Here is a 17,000-nt window from a genome sequence, read left to right on the forward strand (position 1 = left end):
GTTTTTTTGAGTTTTTAAATTTTGTAACAAAACTTAATTGTAACATTGTATAGGCCTTTTTAAAAAATAAAATTTAGTAGTGTTTTTATTTTGTTTGTTGCTTTTCTTTTCTTTTTAAAACTTAATGTTTCACTGTTCCTGCGAGTGGGAGTTGTTTATTTTCGTTTGCATTGAGATTATCCTTTTATGAGTACCTATGAACTTACTGGGATTGATGTTTTTTTAAAAAAAGTTATGTGAAAATACCTATATCTTGGTGGTTTAGTGATATTTGTCGATTTAGTTGTTTTATCATTTGTTTTAATGGAGGGTTGTTTTACTAATGAGAGCTTGTAAATGCTATAAGTGTTGCTGAATCTGAAGACCTTTATTGTGTAGTCGTATTCTTTGTTTATAAAGCAGGAAAACAACGATTTTATTATGAAGTTTTGGAATTTGTAGAGGATGATAACATTTGTTAGGCTTATTGTTTTGCCTTAAGCTAAAAGAAAAAGACAAACTTGATCATTTGTTTCAAGTAGTAGCATTGTTCGCATTTATTCTCCATATCATTGAGGGAGCAGTTGACAGTAGGACGGACTTCTCCCAATGTATTGTTGTAGCAGTCGAGTTTTCGGACATTGACTCTGTGTAATAATTTCTTGATATCTTTCCAGCATTGATCACCCTTTGCCATGTTTTCTTTCCAGCCTAGCTTGTCAAGCCATAATTTGCCTTCTGCTATGTCTCCCCTGCACAACTGTACAATTCCGTAAAGGTATACAGCGTTCTCGTAAGTACCTTCTGCTGCCTTTTTCAAATGTGCCAACCCTTCTTCTATGTTGTTTTTCTGGAAATACTCCTGGATCCCTTTGATGTAGTGTGCCTCGACATTTCCATTTGCAATTGTTTTTTCCATGAGGTCTTGGTATTTCTTGAGTGCTGCTAGGGGATTCATTGCTAGTGGCCGTAGGTTGATATTCTTGTAAACACGGTGATCTTTTGCTGCTTTAGCTAGTTGTGGTGATGCTTGCATAACATTTCTGACGTCTTTGCGTGACCTCCGTGCAACTCGAGAGATAATATCTCCCAGCACATCGTATGGTAGTTCTTCAATGGAGTAGGCTGTGTTTGGAACCATTTTTTGGAAGTTGTCTGTGATTTTGTAGTTTAGACTTTGCATTGAGTTATTTATAGGCTGGTTGTGAGTTGGAGATACGTTTACCTTTTCGTTGATCCTTTGATATGCACGTTTTCCTCATAAATACGTGAGCTGGCTGTTTAGTTCATAATCAATAATTGATGGCATAATGGTTCGTGTAATTTATGGCATAGGGTTGTGTCTTATTGTATTCCTATATTCTAATGAAGATTAGTAGTTATGAGTTTAAGTCTCAGTTGCCATATTTTCTCTCATTGGTGTCCGTTGGTGTGTCGGTTTCATTTTTGATCTATGTTTAGTCTAATTCATTTAAAATCATTTACTTCATAAAACTTTGCCTTCTTATTCATTCCTTTAGCTTATGTTAGTGGGTTAATTTTAATTCGGCTTTTCTTAATTAAAGTTAGTGGGTTGTTTATGTAGGAGTATTTGTCACTTGTAGTTTTTGCGTAATATTTGTGTTATTGTATTTTGGGGTTTTTTTTTCTTCTTTTTAGAGGCTGCTAATGAAATTCTCAACAGATGAATTTTAAAAATAATGGTTTTTTAAATGAACGTTATTTAAAGTATGTGAACTTTTTTGCATGAACAATCATATCAACGTTAGTTTTGTTTTTGTCTCCGGTTTGATTTTCTACTAACCCGTCTTATCGAATGACATGATTTTAAATGGGTGTTGTTATTGAAACAATCTTAATTGGACTTGTTGTTTATAACAGAAAGAGGATAATAGAATGGCTTGACAATAGGCCATGTTTTTTTTTTTAAACTTCTCTTAGAGATCTGTTGCCCTACATATAGGACAATTTCTTGTCACATTTAGCCAAATGATAATACAGTGATGGTGGTAAGTATGGTTACATTTCAGAGTGTTGACTTCATCTTCTCCTGTATATGTATCCAAACAAATAACGCAGGCTTCATTTTCCTCTTCTTTTGTTAGCGTTCTTGTCGATGTTTGTAGATTTGCAATGAGGATCTCTGTGTTTGGAATGTAGTTTTCCTGCAAGTTGTAACGCCAAGTTGTATTTGCTCCCGAGAAAATATATTTGTTTGGATGTTTCAGTTTCCGTTAGTCAGGACTGTAACTGTGTAGATTGAATGTGAGATTTAATTAAGAGTGGGGTAGATATTTTTTTTAGTGTACGTTTCTCTTACTCTTAAGTCGTTTCGATTACACAACATGATAAGGATTACTGAGCGAGTCTCACTCTGTTTTTGCTGGTTTTTTTTTCTAAGTAATTGGGTGTAATTTTTAAGAGCTGAGACATTTATCAGTTTGGCCTTTATTTGTGCAGAGTTATAGAATTTTAATGTGTGAAATAGAATTTTAGACTACTTTATGTAGTATGTGAACTCTTGTTGGTGTGGGCGTTCTCAACACAAACTTGTGGGTGTATCTCTACACAGACGCAAAGTAGTAAAGCCAAGTTGGATCTTACTTTGTAATTGTAATAGATTTTAGGCAATAGCAAAACAGTAAAATGTTTGTTTCAGTGTGAAGAGAAATAGTAGTTCCCATTAATGCGAGACTCATATGGTAATAAGAAGCAAAAGTTTTAGACGATAAGTGGAAGAGAAGGGTAGACTTTGAAATAAGCAGGAAATTGAAAACTCGTTAATAAAAGCTGGTGGGGTTTGCACGTCAAGGGTATTATGAGATTTGGTCACGGATTTAGGTGTTGTGGCGTTGGATCTTGTTGTTATTGTTGTCTTCCAGTTGTAAGTGCGCAGCCTTCTTCTTCGACTTTCCACTTGAAGCATTTGTAGATTGTCCGGGTTCCTTTCCTCCCATATCTCCTTCAATGTCTTGCTCAGATGGCTTGCTATGGATGTTAATATTATCTTCCACTATACGGTTGACTGTGAAAGTTTGACGGGTTGCCCTGAAATTGTATTCTGTCAGCTTAACCTGAAATTTGCATGAGCGACCAACAATGTCTAGGATACATTGTGGTGTCTTCTTGCTAAATTTTCCAGAGTCGTCTGAATCATCACCCTAGTAATAATTTGATAAAATGGTTAGCATTTGATTTATAGTTTTATATTTTCTTCTTTGTTTGGTAAATTATCTTAAATAATTTACCTCAGGGAATTCAAGTGAGAAAACTTCTGCAGCTCTTCTTCCGAGAAAGTGTAACCCTTCACGGTCAAAAATGACAAAGGTTGCGACGTCGTTGTTGGCATCAGAGACTAATACTTCGAAACGGTACCTGAACAGACATTCGCAGGTGACGTGAAGGGTTTAGATTAGAAAATAAAACGTCCCACAATATGGTGGAGATGTGGTTGTTCTGTTTTAAATAACTGAAAATACCTTAGCATCCCAACCTTGTTAGGTTTGTTACAAGTTGTGCAAATCAGTGTAGTGTCTGATTCTTCCAACATTGTATTACAGTAGGTGCAAGAAACATAATTCCAGCCAGATTCGCCAAGTATCTTGATGATGGTGACGGAGCATAGAAAGTTGATTTTCTGTTTTACTTTTTTTGTTACACGTATATGAAGTGAACGTGTAGTGAAGAAGCAAAGTTATGAGATAGTTTAGTAGGTACCTGTGGGATTTCCTTTTCGATAAACTCATTGAGCTCATTTATAGTCAACGTTTCAACCTTGGCTACGGCGGTGGATGAGCTCCCAAAAGCTGGGTCTTGTTCACTTAACCTGATGATTGGGTAGGGTTTTATTCAAAAGTAGTGGATGAATGTGTGATGTGAAAAATTGCAAAGAAAGTGTAAACATACCATGTTATAAACTCTGAGGTTTCAGCAATGTCAGCGTCGAAGAAGACGCGAGAAGCAGATGTTGAGCTAAGTGTTACAGCACCTACGTAGAGGATGGTGTTAGTTAGTTGGTTTTTTTTGGTAGTATAGAAGTATGATATAGATTGTGTACCTCCCAAAAATTTTGCATTGGCAGTGGTGAGGAGCAGAACATTTGGTTTTAACTCACTGGCATTCCATCTTGTACGGAAATTTGCAGCAATGATATCCCAGAGGTAAATACGAATTGTTTCGCCACTGTTAAGAAGTAGATTGTAAAGAGTCAGTTGGGAATTATTTGATCAACATTTATACAAATAAAAGTATGTGAGACCGTACTCTCTCATGAGGAGGTGCAAGAAGATTATGTCCTTAGACTTCCCGTTGGCAGTTCTTGGTGCTTCAGCATTTGTAGTAGTGTCTTGTAAGTTGTCCCCAGTAATGAGACGAATTTGGCCAATGACATCTACATTAAAACAATATATAACAATTAGAATGAATTAGATTTTTAAATCAAAGAATCTAAAATATGTTTAAGTAGAGAAAGCGTTTCTTACCATAAAGCTCACCGTTTCTGTCAACGATGGATGCAAAATCATTGAAAGGTCGGAGCCTAAATTTCTGAGAAACGATTTTGTGGTCTCCTTTAGTAACTTCTTGCAATTCGGTTTGATTGCAGAAAGATATGCCGTATTTGTGATCAGAAACTTTGAAAAGTTTCTTGCACGGGCTGATTATGAATTTGTTGATGGTGTAGACTGAATTAGCTTTCAGGAAGACTTCATACCGACTGATTCTGTTAGCAGGTATGAAGGCTTGGATTGTTGTTGCCTGGTGGGAAATGCCGTAGTTAGCAAATGCTTTATTTAAAAATATGGTAGATGTGCGCAAGGACATAAGGGATTTCATTACTTACATTTTCATCTATCAGTAACAGTTCTAGACCAATGAGAAGGTTGCCTCTAGTGTGATTGCGAGCCTCCTAGAAGTGGATTAATCTGAATAGAATTTCTTCTTTGCAGAAAGTGCCTTCAAGGGTGTCGAATGTTCTGTTTTTTTTTTTTCACAGGGATGGAAATAGATGCAGATGCCATGGTTGGTTTTGAAGGTGGTTTGACAAAGTTGTAGTGGTGATGGTTTCATTACGGCGGTGGTGGTTTTATAGGGTATGGGAAGTGAAGATAGTAATGAAATTATAATGGTCATTTAAGTGTAAGGAGAGTGGGGGATGGAGTACTTTAAATGGAAACGGTGGTCTTCATTGCAGGCTCTAGGAAGCTGACTAGATTTGAGATGGTGGCTGTTAATTGCTGCAAGTAGGGTTTACGCAGAGAAGAAGAGGAACAGACCTTCGGATGATGATGAATTCATTATGATTGCAAAAACTGAGTAATCGTAAATGTGATGTGTGTATAAGCCCGAAACTTAATTGGACCTAAAAGCCCGATATAAGTCACTCGAGAGTGAGTGGTTTTTTAAATTTTTGGTTCTTTTTCATTTAGTCGTGGAAGCACAATTTATTGTATTTGTAATTTAATTATTAAGTTTTTGATAAATTTGTAAAGAAAAATTAAAGACATAGAGGAATTAGATTTGAGAACTGCTGAGGTGGCTTCTTGATAATGCTTCACTTTTTGCTTAGGTGGACACTCTCAGAGGGCTCAAAATGTCCCTTTTATTATTAGTAATTTTTAATTTAGATTCGGCTAAACAACATCCAAAACTGGAGTACACGGCCCATTAAAAAAAAAATTACACAGTTTATCTAAAATTGCTTTAATTATATATAAGTAGAAATTAGTAATATTATTTCTACGCTTATAAATAGTATCTCTTATCGGCTTACCAATATTATAGTAGTGCTAGATTAGAACACGTCCGATGTGCGGGTTTAGAATATTTAAAATAAAATAAAATTTAACAAAGAATATAAAGTAAGTATTTATAGTAAGTATTTCTAATAAGTAAAAACTATCTATAAAAGTAAATAGATACATCGAAGTGTTCAATATAAATATCTGGTGTAAAAGGTGCGACTCTGCGGTTGAGACTATTAATCACGTTTTTTTTGAATGCTCTCACTCGTGGGAAGTTTAGGATTTATCTCTAACTCCGGTCTCATCAGAGGGTTTTCCATATGAGTCGGTGAACTCAAATTTGGATTTTGTTTTCTGGAGGGATGTACAGGATGATCCTGATAACTTCTTCAATTACCATGATTTTTATGGGCAATCTGGAAGGCCATAAAAAAATTAAGGTTTAGAGATTGAGATGAATAATATAATTGCTCAGGCTTTGGGCGATAAGTTAGCTTGGGAAGAGGCGCTATCTTTTACGGCAGTCATGTCGGCTCCATCTCCGTCTTCGAATGTCCAGGTTTCCTCACCTTGTTGTCAAATTGATGGTTCTTGGAAAGCAACCAATGAGCATTCATGATTGGGCTGGTGGTGTTGCATTGGTGAGGAGCGAACCTTATTGTTGGGGGTCAAGTGTCTAAGACGGAGCCCCTCCCCCCTGCATTCAGAGTTAGAAGCGTTGTTGTGGGCCATGGAGCGGATACGTGCTGAGTTACTCACTATGGTGCATTCTCTGAATATTGGCCATCCTTCTTCAACTTGCTTGATGAGTTTAATTCGCTGGAGTTTATTCCACTATTCTCTATCTCTTGGATCCCGCATGCGACAAATTTGAAAGTGGATTGTCTTGCCCGTGCTTCGCATTCTCTTATCTCTGAAGTTTCTTTTGTAAACCTCTTCCCTCTGGCTTGGGCAACTAACCGAGGAAATTTCTTTTAAATTATTGTTTGGTTGAAATAAAAAATAGATACAATTTTAGTTAAAGAAAATAGTTGTAGATGAGTTCAAAAGTATTTAAATTAAATTAAATTTAATAAAAATATATATTTAATATTTTTCGTAAGTAAAAAAATGTATAAAAGTAAAGAGATAAACTTTTAGTTATAGAAAATAGTTGTTTTTTTTTGCTATAATACACTAATGTATATCCATTTACAAATGTACTGTCTACATTACCACCAAAAGTTTATTTGTACATCCAAATATATTTTATTGTTAAAATATACTCTCTAGTCTTAACTACTACCAACAAATTGGCTTATGAACACATTAAATAACCTATTATATGTCTCTTCACTTTAACATTTTTATAATTACAAAAACGCATACGTTTAGTTTTACACATTCCTATCATATATATTATAATAACAGTCTTTTGAATTAATTATTTGATTGATGAAAAAAATATGAGATGATCTATTTTTTTTTTTTTAGTTCAACAATCTTTTTCTTTATGTAAAAGTGAGTATTTACATTTTTTTAGAAACAGTAACTAATTGTATAATTTTCATAGTCATTTTTTTATCTTATATAAAAAGTAATATTTTTCTTGTAATATAGCAACTAAAAATTAAAATAAGTAAACAAAATTATAATTTTATATTTTATGGTATACATATGTTATCTTATAATTAGATTCTAAATAAAATTAGGTTTTATTTTAGGGAGATTCTCAAAAATAGCACAATTTTAAGTTTTTGTTCCAAATTTAGCATACACTTTTGTATTTTCCAAAATTAGCACACAAATTAAAGCACTAAAATAATTAATTAAGTATTAAATAAAAATCTCCATCTTTATCTCTACAATAATGAGATTTCTGAGATTTCGTTTTCACCGGCGTCATCTTCTCCAACTCAGCGAGCTCACGTCTCGATTTCTCCAGAACCATGTGCCCTCTTCTTCTTCTTATTCTTTAATTTGCTCTTTAATCGTTTCACCAAGCTTTGCTATTTGTAATTACCAATTCACAAAAAATCATATGAGCCGAAGCGTGACAAACCATGAGCCAATCGAGTCCTTACTCTCCCAAGACCTTAAAGCATCATAAATTTCTTGCCAATCAATTTTTATTTCCCGATCTTTCGCTGTCTATGGGTTTTCGCCGCCGTGTTCACAGCCGTGTTCTCATCATTGATCTGTCCTCGCCGATCTCGCTTGGAGCTCCGATTACATGTTCATATATAGTTCCGATGAAGCATATGACCGAGATATTATCGATTTCGTATTTTGGAGATGTTGGTGACGGAAAGACCTTGAACACCAGCACATTCATTTCAATGATTAATCAAAAGGTACTCCAACATCAACGATGGAATGCTACTCTATGTGTCTTGTGGTATGTATTTGACTCAGAGCTTCAATCTCACTAGTCATATCACTCTATACGTCGCCGATGGAGCGGTTATCAAAGCCCTTTAGGTGAGTGATTGATTTTGATCAAATAAACCTTATATGAAGAACTTGATTCAGGGAATATATTTGGAATTTTTTGGTTTGTGTGTTCTCTAATGATGTTTGATTTTTGAAACTGTGTTTATAGTTGGAGATTTAGGTTTAGACGTGTATCATTGTAAAAATGTGTTAATGTTTTGAGTTTTCCTTGGTAGTTGGTGTGATTTTCTTGTGTTATTTTGTGTGTATTGGTTTAGTTTATAACATTATGTTGATGGATAAATGAAGTTTCTGTAAAAGTTTCAGGATAGCTCCAACTCTCTGTTTCCTCTTTGGAATCATAGTAGGCTTGAAGACAATATTGTAATCCTTTTAGCTTATTGTTATGTAGTATCTCTTATGTTCAAAGCATTGGATTTGTTTGAAGTGCTCTTAACAAGAATCACTCTAGTTTTTCCTCTTGTTTAAGTTCTCTATTTTTTAGAATCCCTTCTTCTGTTCTTGCAATTTGAAATCCATCATCCAGCAAGCAGCATCCAACACTCATTGAAAATTCAGGAAGGATCGCAAGAAATTCAGGAAAGCTTCTTTCCACTTCAGGATGACCTTCATAAAAAGTTTTGATTTCAGGATGAACTTAATGATAGATAATCAGAGAACACTAAAGATTTTTTTCACTCATGGTTTTTTCTTCCTTTTGTTGTGTGTTGGTGTTTAGTTTGCTACATATTGATCAGATAAATGAGTTACTAGTAAAGCACCAAAAAGAAATTGTTTCAAGAGATTTTAGCTAAGACAACAACTACAAGTAAAGAAAATTGAAAGATGAGAAGTGAAATTACAATTGTGCAACCACATACACTAAATTTCTCCTTTATGTGTTTCAAATTTTGTAGTAATGCTGAGTTTTTATGTGGAATATATTCTTGTTTTATGAATTCAAATTATTTTCATAAAATTATTATTTAAAGATGCTTTCTTACTTAATGCATACCTTTGTTGGTACTTTGTAGACTCCTTTCAACTTGAAAAACCATCACCTAGCACTCCTTGGAAATTTCAGGAAGGAATCCACAAAACTAAAGAAATCTTTCCTCAATTTCAGGATGACCTTCATAAAAAGTTTGAAATTCATTATGAACTTAAGGATGACCTTCAAAAAAAATCTAGATAATGGTAAACACACAAATATGCACAAAATGATATCATTACCCTTCACTAGTGGAGTAATGTGAGACAACATATTTAAAATAGTTTTAGTAATATATTATTTAAATTGAGGAAGAATTCGATAATATTTAGGAAGAAACCCTTAAACTTCAGGATAGCCTTCATAAAATATGTAGGAAGACACAAAATCAAATTATTACTCTTATAGTTAAAATATCAAGATGTTGCCTAAAATAAAATAAAAAATCAGGATGTTGCACAAAACAAAATCAAATATCCTTAATAAATGGAGTTATGTGTGATAGATTAAGGAAAAAACAAAAAATTAAAAGATGCAAAAACTTATTTCTTTATATTTAGGAAATATTTCATAATATTTAGGAAAATATTCTTTCAATTTAGTAAAGCTTTCCTAAATATTCAGAAATCGTAAAAATAGTAATGAACATAACCAGAAAATCTTATCTTACTGTCCTCCACCTCATGAACACAACTAGGCAACTCCAAAAACTCATTTCTTTATATTAATGGATGAAAGCAAGTTCAAGTTAGTTCTTGGTCTTGCTATATATGCTGAGCTCTGACTACTGTGTGGTTTCATATTCTTTTGCATTTGATGTCTCAGGAAATTGATAGTATACCCGGTCTGATGTCTCAGGAAGACCTTCCTAAACTTCATGGAAGCTTTGCTAAGTAGTTGTTCAACTCGTTCAAGTAGTTGTTACCATAGAATCTGCTCAATCTTTTCTTATCTTGGCAATCTTAGCCTCGTTCAGAGTTCGAAGTCGTACGTCTACACTCTCTCTCTCTCTCTCAAATTTGATCATTGTCCACTATTTCCCTGAAATTCTTCTTCTTCCTCCGAATCTTGTTATTTTGTAGTTGTATTTTGAAAATTCAGGAAGCATTATTGAGAATTCAGGAAGACTTTCCTCAAACATATTTCCAGATTTCAATTTTTATCCCAAAAAATGGGATTGAAGATTTCTCGAAGCTATGTGATGTATCTACATACGACACAAGATGCAAGTATTATTTGGATATAGTTAAAGAGTGTGTTGACATTTTATAGGTCTATATTCCTTTATCCAGTTTTACTTTATCTGTTTTTAGACATGTATGATGTTTGTGAAACATTTTTGGATTGTTTTTGTACTTGTGTGATGTTTTTGCGCCATGACAGTGTCATATGTTTCTGTGTTAGCATTTAGTTTTAACGGTGATTGAACTATATAAATGATTCTATGAAATTCAGGACTAATTCTATGAAATTCGGGAAGGAATCTATGAAATTCAAGAAGCCTTACTTGAACTTCAAGATGATCTTCATAATTTTTTTTGGATTTTCTAACATCAAGATGTGCATAAAAATAAAACCATTACCACTTACTAATTGAGTAATCTACTAATATTTGACACATTGAAGCAAAACAAAAAAATAATAATTTAGAAAGACATTTATTTAAAATTTAGAAAGGATATAATAATATTTAGGAATGACTCATTGCAATTCAGGATCATTTTCATAATAAAAAAATAATTGAAATATCATATGAGATTACATATTTAAAGATGGTTCCTGTATAAACCTCATAATGTTTGAAAATAACTCAATGCATAAAATTTATCATATTGGAGTAATCTGTGATACATTAAGACACCACAAAAAAATAGAAGATTAAAAACTCATTTCTTTAAATTAGGAAGGATTTTATAATATTTAGGAAATTATACTTGAATTTTAGGAAGGATTTCCTGAATGTTCAGAAATCTCAGAAATGGTGACGAACCGTTTACTCTCACCAACTGTTTCTATAACTTATTTTTGTATAGATTTTTACACACACAAACTTATTTACTCTTACTAATTGTTTTGTTCATAATGACATTATATCAAACACTTGGTATGCAATAACTTTGGCAAGAAGAGAAGAGAAGAGAAGCTTCTATTGTTTCTTCTGAGTAAATTTGGCTCCATAGCTTCACCTGGATCAATACATCGACCTCTGTGAATTTAATACCCATCAAATCATGAATAATCACCTAATTAATAATCATCAAATCAGATTTGTTTTGCTCTTAATTTCAATAATTAGAGTGACAGATTTTGTTGACGAGATCTCAATCTGATCCTTCACGGTGGCATCAACGTACGGGAAATGACACGCTCTCTCCATAAGAAAGCCACTATCATCATCTCCTCCTTCACCACCAGCTTTGGCTGTTAGAGCTCCTCCGGCGAGGAAACCGAGTCATGAATATCCCTTTTGGCAGCAATACTAGTTTATCGGTCTTCTCTTTGTCATGCCTTTGAGATTCTTCTATCTTGTTCTCTTCCCTTACCTTAGCCTCGATCTGATTTCGATTATATGCTGGCCTCCGCCGCTGGGTCTGGTAAAGAAAGTGTTGAGCTGTGTTTCATTTCATTAAGTGCCTTGCAAAATCGGAAAGACGATTGTTGGAGGAAGACGATCCTGGAGATGACGATTATTGGAGGAAGACGATGCTATAAGAAGACATATACGACATCACAACTAGATGGAGCCACCTCATCTCGCCGGAAAAGACATCGGAGCATGTTGACGAAGTTAATGGATTTGATATCACACAAAATCAATAATTTATTTTGTTATATAAAATAAATAATAATTTGAATATATAAAAACGCTAGTTTTAGAAATTTGAGAGTGTGTGCTAACTTTGGAAGAAAAACTTAAAATAGTGCTATCCTAGGGTATTTCTCTTTATTTTATCTATTTATTTTTATATAAAACCTTTTAAGTTAGGTTTTGAATTTTCATATTTTTATTTTTAAAATTTTTAATAATAAATTAATATATGTTTACATCTGAATAATATAACTAACATGTGTCATAATTTTGTTAATGAATAATTTTGTCTATCAAAGTTTATATAATAAGATATCTCCTTGTCCCATGTTCGATTTTTTTAACAATTTCCATTTAGTGACATACTAAATGTCGAATAAGTCCTTGTCTTCAACCTCTTAAAACCGAGATCTGCAACCCTAAATCCGCCGTCACTTTTTTTTCCCGTAGTTTTGATCATCACGATAACACAGTATCCTTTTTCTCCTTTCCGGTACTCTGTATTCTTCTATTGTAGATCCAATGGCGATTTCCAAAGATTTGTATCCTTCTCAGGAAGACCTTTTGTACGAGGAAGAGATATTGAGGAATCCGTTCAGTCTGAAGCTGTGGTGGAGGTATCTGATTGCGAAAGCTGAGTCGCCGTTCAAGAAGCGTTTCATTATCTACGAGAGAGCTTTGAAAGCTCTTCCTGGGAGCTATAAGTTGTGGTATGCTTATCTTAGAGAACGGCTCGATATCGTTAGGAATTTGCCTGTTACTCATCCTCAGTATGATTCTCTCAACAACACTTTTGAAAGAGCTCTTGTTACTATGCATAAGATGCCTAGGATCTGGGTTATGTATCTTCAGACTCTTACTGTTCAGAGACTGATTACTCGTACTAGGAGAAATTTCGACCGTGCGCTCTGTGCGTTACCTGTTACGCAACATGATAGGATCTGGGAACCATATCTTGTGTTTGTTAGTCAGGATGGGATTCCTATTGAGACTTCGCTTCGGGTTTATAGGAGGTATCTTATGTATGATCCTAGTCATATTGAGGAGTTTATTGAGTTTCTTGTCAAGTCAGAGCGTTGGCAAGAGTCTGCTGAGAGATTGGCCTCTGTGTTGAATGATGATAAGTTTTATTCCATCAAAGGGAAGACCAAGCATAAACTGTGGATGGACTTGTGTGAGCTTCTTGTGCACCATGCCAATGTTATTTCGGGTCTTAATGTTGATGCTATCATTAGAGGAGGTATTAGGAAGTTTACGGATGAAGTGGGAATGCTGTGGACTTCTCTTGCGGATTATTACATTAGGAAGAATTTGCTTGAGAAAGCTAGGGATATCTATGAGGAAGGTATGATGAAAGTGGTTACTGTGAGAGATTTCAGTGTTATATTCGATGTTTATTCTAGATTTGAGGAAAGTACTGTTGCGAAAAGGATGGAGATGATGAGTTCAAGTGACGAAGAAGATGAGAATGAAGAGAATGGGGTAAAGGACGATGATGAGGATGTCCGTCTCAATTTTAATCTGTCGGTGAAAGAGCTGCAGAGGAAGATACTGAATGGGTTTTGGTTGAATGATGATAACGATGTTGATCTTAGATTAGCTCGCTTGGAAGAACTGATGAACAGAAGACCTGCACTAGCAAACAGTGTGCTCCTTAGGCAAAATCCACACAATGTTGAGCAATGGCATCGCAGAGTCAAAATATTTGAGGGAAACGCAGCAAAGCAGATTCTCACATACACCGAAGCAGTGAGGACTGTGGATCCTATGAAAGCTGTTGGGAAGCCTCACACGTTGTGGGTTGCGTTTGCCAAGTTGTATGAAGACCACAAAGACCTGGTCAATACAAGAGTGATTTTTGACAAAGCCGTCCAGGTAAACTACAAAAACGTAGATCATCTCGCCAGTGTGTGGTGTGAGTGGGCTGAGTTGGAGCTGAGACACAAGAATTTCAAAGGAGCATTAGAGCTGATGAGGCGTGCTACAGCTGTACCTACAGTAGAAGTCAGACGGAGAGTTGCTGCTGATGGCAATGAACCTGTCCAGATGAAGCTGCATAGATCCTTGAGGCTTTGGTCCTTTTATGTTGATTTAGAGGAAAGTCTGGGGACTTTAGAATCGACAAGAGCAGTCTATGAGAAAATATTGGATTTGAGAATAGCTACGCCTCAGATTATATTGAATTATGCTTTCCTTCTGGAGGAAAATAAGTACTTTGAAGATGCGTTCAAGGTGTATGAAAGAGGTGTCAAGATATTCAAGTATCCTCATGTGAAAGACATATGGGTAACTTATCTTACAAAGTTTGTCAAAAGATACGGCAAGACAAAGCTGGAGCGGGCAAGAGAGCTGTTTGAACATGCTGTTTCAATGGTAAGCTCATCTATCCTTTTATCCATGCTGGCTGGTTTTTGTTTTGTCTGACCACATATCTGATCAAACAAGCACCTAAGTTAACTGCTTGTCTATTGATGTGGTGATATTTTTCGTGATCTAACCTGTGATTTATCTTTCTTTCAGGCTCCGTCTGATGCTGTCAGGACCTTATACCTTCAGTATGCTAAGCTAGAAGAGGATTATGGTTTGGCCAAGCGAGCCATGAAGGTTTATGAGGAAGCAACCAAAAAGGTTCCAGAAGGTCAGAAGCTGGAGATGTATGAGATATACATTTCTCGTGCCGCAGAGATATTTGGTGTTCCTAGAACAAGGGAGATATATGAGCAAGCAATTGAATCTGGGCTTCCTCACAAGGATGTGAAGATCATGTGCATAAAATTTGCAGAGCTGGAGAGAAGCTTGGGAGAAATTGATCGTGCTCGTGCACTCTACAAGTATGCCTCTCAGTTTGCAGACCCAAGGTCCGACCCTGAGTTTTGGAACAAGTGGCATGAATTCGAGGTCCAGCACGGAAATGAGGATACTTACAGAGAAATGCTCCGTATCAAACGAAGTGTTTCCGCAAGCTATAGTCAGGTTAGTCTCTTTGATCCATGGGTAAAGCATAATACTTTGAAGTGTGTTTGCATGATTCACCATTTTCTTCCAGCTCTCAGAGGAGCAACTTTTGTTGTCAACTCTGAGAATCCATTTACTGTAGTTGTTGACTTGGATTTGCAAACTGACTATTTATTTGATCGTTTTGTTTCAGACTCATTTCATTCTACCAGAGAACATGATGCAAAAGGACAAGATGGTAGATGTGGACGAGGCAAAAGACGAGCTGAAGAAAGCAGGCTTACAGGATGACGAAATGGCAGCTCTAGAGAGGCAGCTTTTGAATACAACGAGTACCAACACAGAGGCAATGAAGGATGGCGGAAGAAGAGTTGGGTTTGTCAGCGCAGGAGTCATCTCACAGTCTGGTGAGAATGCGGGGAAACCAGTGACAGGGAATGGAGAAGACATCGAGCTTCCCGATGAAAGTGACGATGAGTCTGATGGGGAAGACCAAGTGGAGATCGCTCAGAAAGAAGTCCCTGCTGCTGTTTTTGGAGGGCTCGCCAGAAAGAGAGACGGAGATGAAGAAGATGGAGAAGACGGTGCAGCCGAGAAACTAGGTGCACTAGAGAGGATGAAGAGACGGAAGCTTGTTCAGTGAACAATTAGTCTTGTGCTTCACTGATTCTGGTTCTAAACTTAATTGTATAATCGAGAAACATGAACTTAGAGAGGAAGGAATTTTGTATTCTGTTTTGTCTTAATTTGACACTTTGTCTACTGAGTTATCTGTATTTCCTTGGTCTCTGAATTATTGTGCATCATGAACTTTTTTGTAGGTTCTGAAAATGATTTGCTTTCACTTGAAAAGAGAGTTTTATGGATTCAAACACAAACTGATTATACTTTTCATTGGAAGGACATTTCGTTTCTTCCAAAAAGAGTATTTGATCTAAAAACTCATCATCCCATAAAAATTGTTGTAAGCTACAGGGGAAACACTAAAGTCTCTCATCTTCATACATTCTCGTTTGAGCTTGAAGAAACCTCAGCTTTCTTCTCCTCTTCTTTGTTACTCATTGCTACTGGAGATGAGTCGGTAACAGAATCTTCAGGTTCCGTCTTAAGCTCAGACTCGAACTCTTTTGCAGCCTACATTATACAAAACACGCACAATGCTTCATCAATGCAAGTAAAATGATAAAAGGAACACTAAAATCATACTACAAGAAGCTATATATCTCAGAAAACCAAATTAGTTATAACCAAATCACAAGCAAACCCTTGTGATTGGATTTTTGGAAAGTATTAACCAAACATAACAACATGTTTACATCTATATTATACAACAAAGTTATCAATAAACTTATTGTTTAGAAGCAAAATAATTTTCTATATAGCAAAGTTGTTTCCATTCTTTGTTAGTGTTCTTATGGATTCCACACAAGCACTTGAAACAGTAAAGTCCCAAAAACACATTCCTTCCTAAGACCTTTTAATCATGAGAAGCTTTTCCAAATGCCTTTGCACAAGAAAACTCCAGAGCATAAAGTTATCAATGAACTCAATGCTTATGCGAAGGAATGTTTTATTCTTGATATAATACAATATACAGTGAAGTTATAGCCACTAGATTCCCAATTTTTCTGAGTATTCTTATCAATTCCACACAAATCCAGACAGAAGTAAGCACTTGAAACATAGAAATCCCCAAAAACACATTCCAACAACAAACTACAAGCTTTTCACATGACTTGTCACTAGAATCTCATAAAAATGTTGAGTCTTCTTTTTATCAATTCCTCACAAATCCAGACACAACTCATACAATAACTAAGCACTTGTAGCATAAAATTCCCAAAACATACATCAATTTCAACAACAATCAACAGGCTTTTCACAGTAATTGGCAATAAGAAAACTCCAGAATTGCACACAAACAAACCTGCTGAAAGCTTTTGACGGTTTTACCAATACTCTTGCCAATCTCAGGAAGCTTCTTAGGTCCAAAAAGCAAAGCAGCGACGCCAGCAATCACAGCGAGCTCAGGCACACCGAGACCAAACAGGGCATTACAAGTCAGTGGCTTTCTTGTCTGTTCCGGTCGGATTCTGCGTCGAATCGCCACCAA

General features: G+C 35.5%; 4 protein-coding genes across 6 annotated transcripts; 1 reads left to right on the forward strand and 3 right to left on the reverse strand.

Moving 5' to 3' along the window:
* On the reverse strand, positions 482-1,120 carry LOC104772690 (F-box protein At2g35280-like). Its single transcript, XM_010497276.1, has one exon. It carries the CDS (start codon positions 1,118-1,120, stop codon positions 482-484), a length of 639 nt encoding a protein of 212 aa, XP_010495578.1.
* LOC104772691 lies at positions 2,651-5,287 on the reverse strand. 3 transcript variants are annotated; one of them, XM_010497277.2, is made up of 9 exons: positions 4,820-5,287; positions 4,473-4,734; positions 4,243-4,369; positions 4,037-4,161; positions 3,886-3,967; positions 3,697-3,805; positions 3,459-3,616; positions 3,228-3,354; positions 2,651-3,140 (listed from the first exon to the last, which is right to left on the reverse strand). In XM_010497277.2, exons 3-9 carry the CDS (start codon positions 4,248-4,250, stop codon positions 2,817-2,819), a joined length of 933 nt encoding a protein of 310 aa, XP_010495579.2. In that variant the 5' UTR covers positions 4,251-4,369; positions 4,473-4,734; positions 4,820-5,287; the 3' UTR covers positions 2,651-2,816. The 3 variants fall into 3 exon arrangements, with proteins under 3 accessions (XP_010495579.2, XP_019097325.1, XP_019097324.1); XM_019241780.1 differs by having other exon boundaries at positions 3,459-3,580; positions 4,461-4,734; XM_019241779.1 differs by having other exon boundaries at positions 4,461-4,734.
* On the forward strand, positions 12,304-15,718 carry LOC104771302 (pre-mRNA-splicing factor SYF1). Its single transcript, XM_010495808.2, has 3 exons — positions 12,304-14,305; positions 14,453-14,905; positions 15,081-15,718. Exons 1-3 carry the CDS (start codon positions 12,455-12,457, stop codon positions 15,528-15,530), a joined length of 2,754 nt encoding a protein of 917 aa, XP_010494110.1. The 5' UTR covers positions 12,304-12,454; the 3' UTR covers positions 15,531-15,718.
* Positions 15,733-17,000, reverse strand: LOC104772692 (sec-independent protein translocase protein TATA, chloroplastic-like; the record flags this gene model as incomplete). The annotated part of the gene is made up of 2 exons (XM_010497278.2): positions 15,733-16,021; positions 16,815-17,000. Coding segments are annotated over 2 exons (321 nt in total), but the record flags the coding sequence as incomplete, so codon positions are not given.

This window comes from Camelina sativa, chromosome 20 (assembly GCF_000633955.1).
Source record: "Camelina sativa cultivar DH55 chromosome 20, Cs, whole genome shotgun sequence".
Lineage (NCBI taxonomy): Eukaryota > Viridiplantae > Streptophyta > Magnoliopsida > Brassicales > Brassicaceae > Camelina > Camelina sativa.

Coding starts and splice junctions, on each gene's coding strand:
- LOC104772690 (XM_010497276.1), bottom strand. CDS start 1,120: ATGGTTCCAAACACAGCCTACTCCATTGAAGAACTACCATACGATGTG.
- LOC104772691 (XM_010497277.2), bottom strand. Junction 3,968..4,036: donor CAATGCAAAATTTTTGGGAG/GTACACAATCTA, acceptor TCCTCTACGTAG/GTGCTGTAACACTTAGCTCA. Junction 3,141..3,227: donor TCTCACTTGAATTCCCTGAG/GTAAATTATTTA, acceptor AATTATTACTAG/GGTGATGATTCAGACGACTC.
- LOC104771302 (XM_010495808.2), top strand. CDS start 12,455: ATGGCGATTTCCAAAGATTTGTATCCTTCTCAGGAAGACCTTTTGTAC. Junction 14,306..14,452: donor TTGAACATGCTGTTTCAATG/GTAAGCTCATCT, acceptor TCTTTCTTTCAG/GCTCCGTCTGATGCTGTCAG. Junction 14,906..15,080: donor TTTCCGCAAGCTATAGTCAG/GTTAGTCTCTTT, acceptor GTTTTGTTTCAG/ACTCATTTCATTCTACCAGA.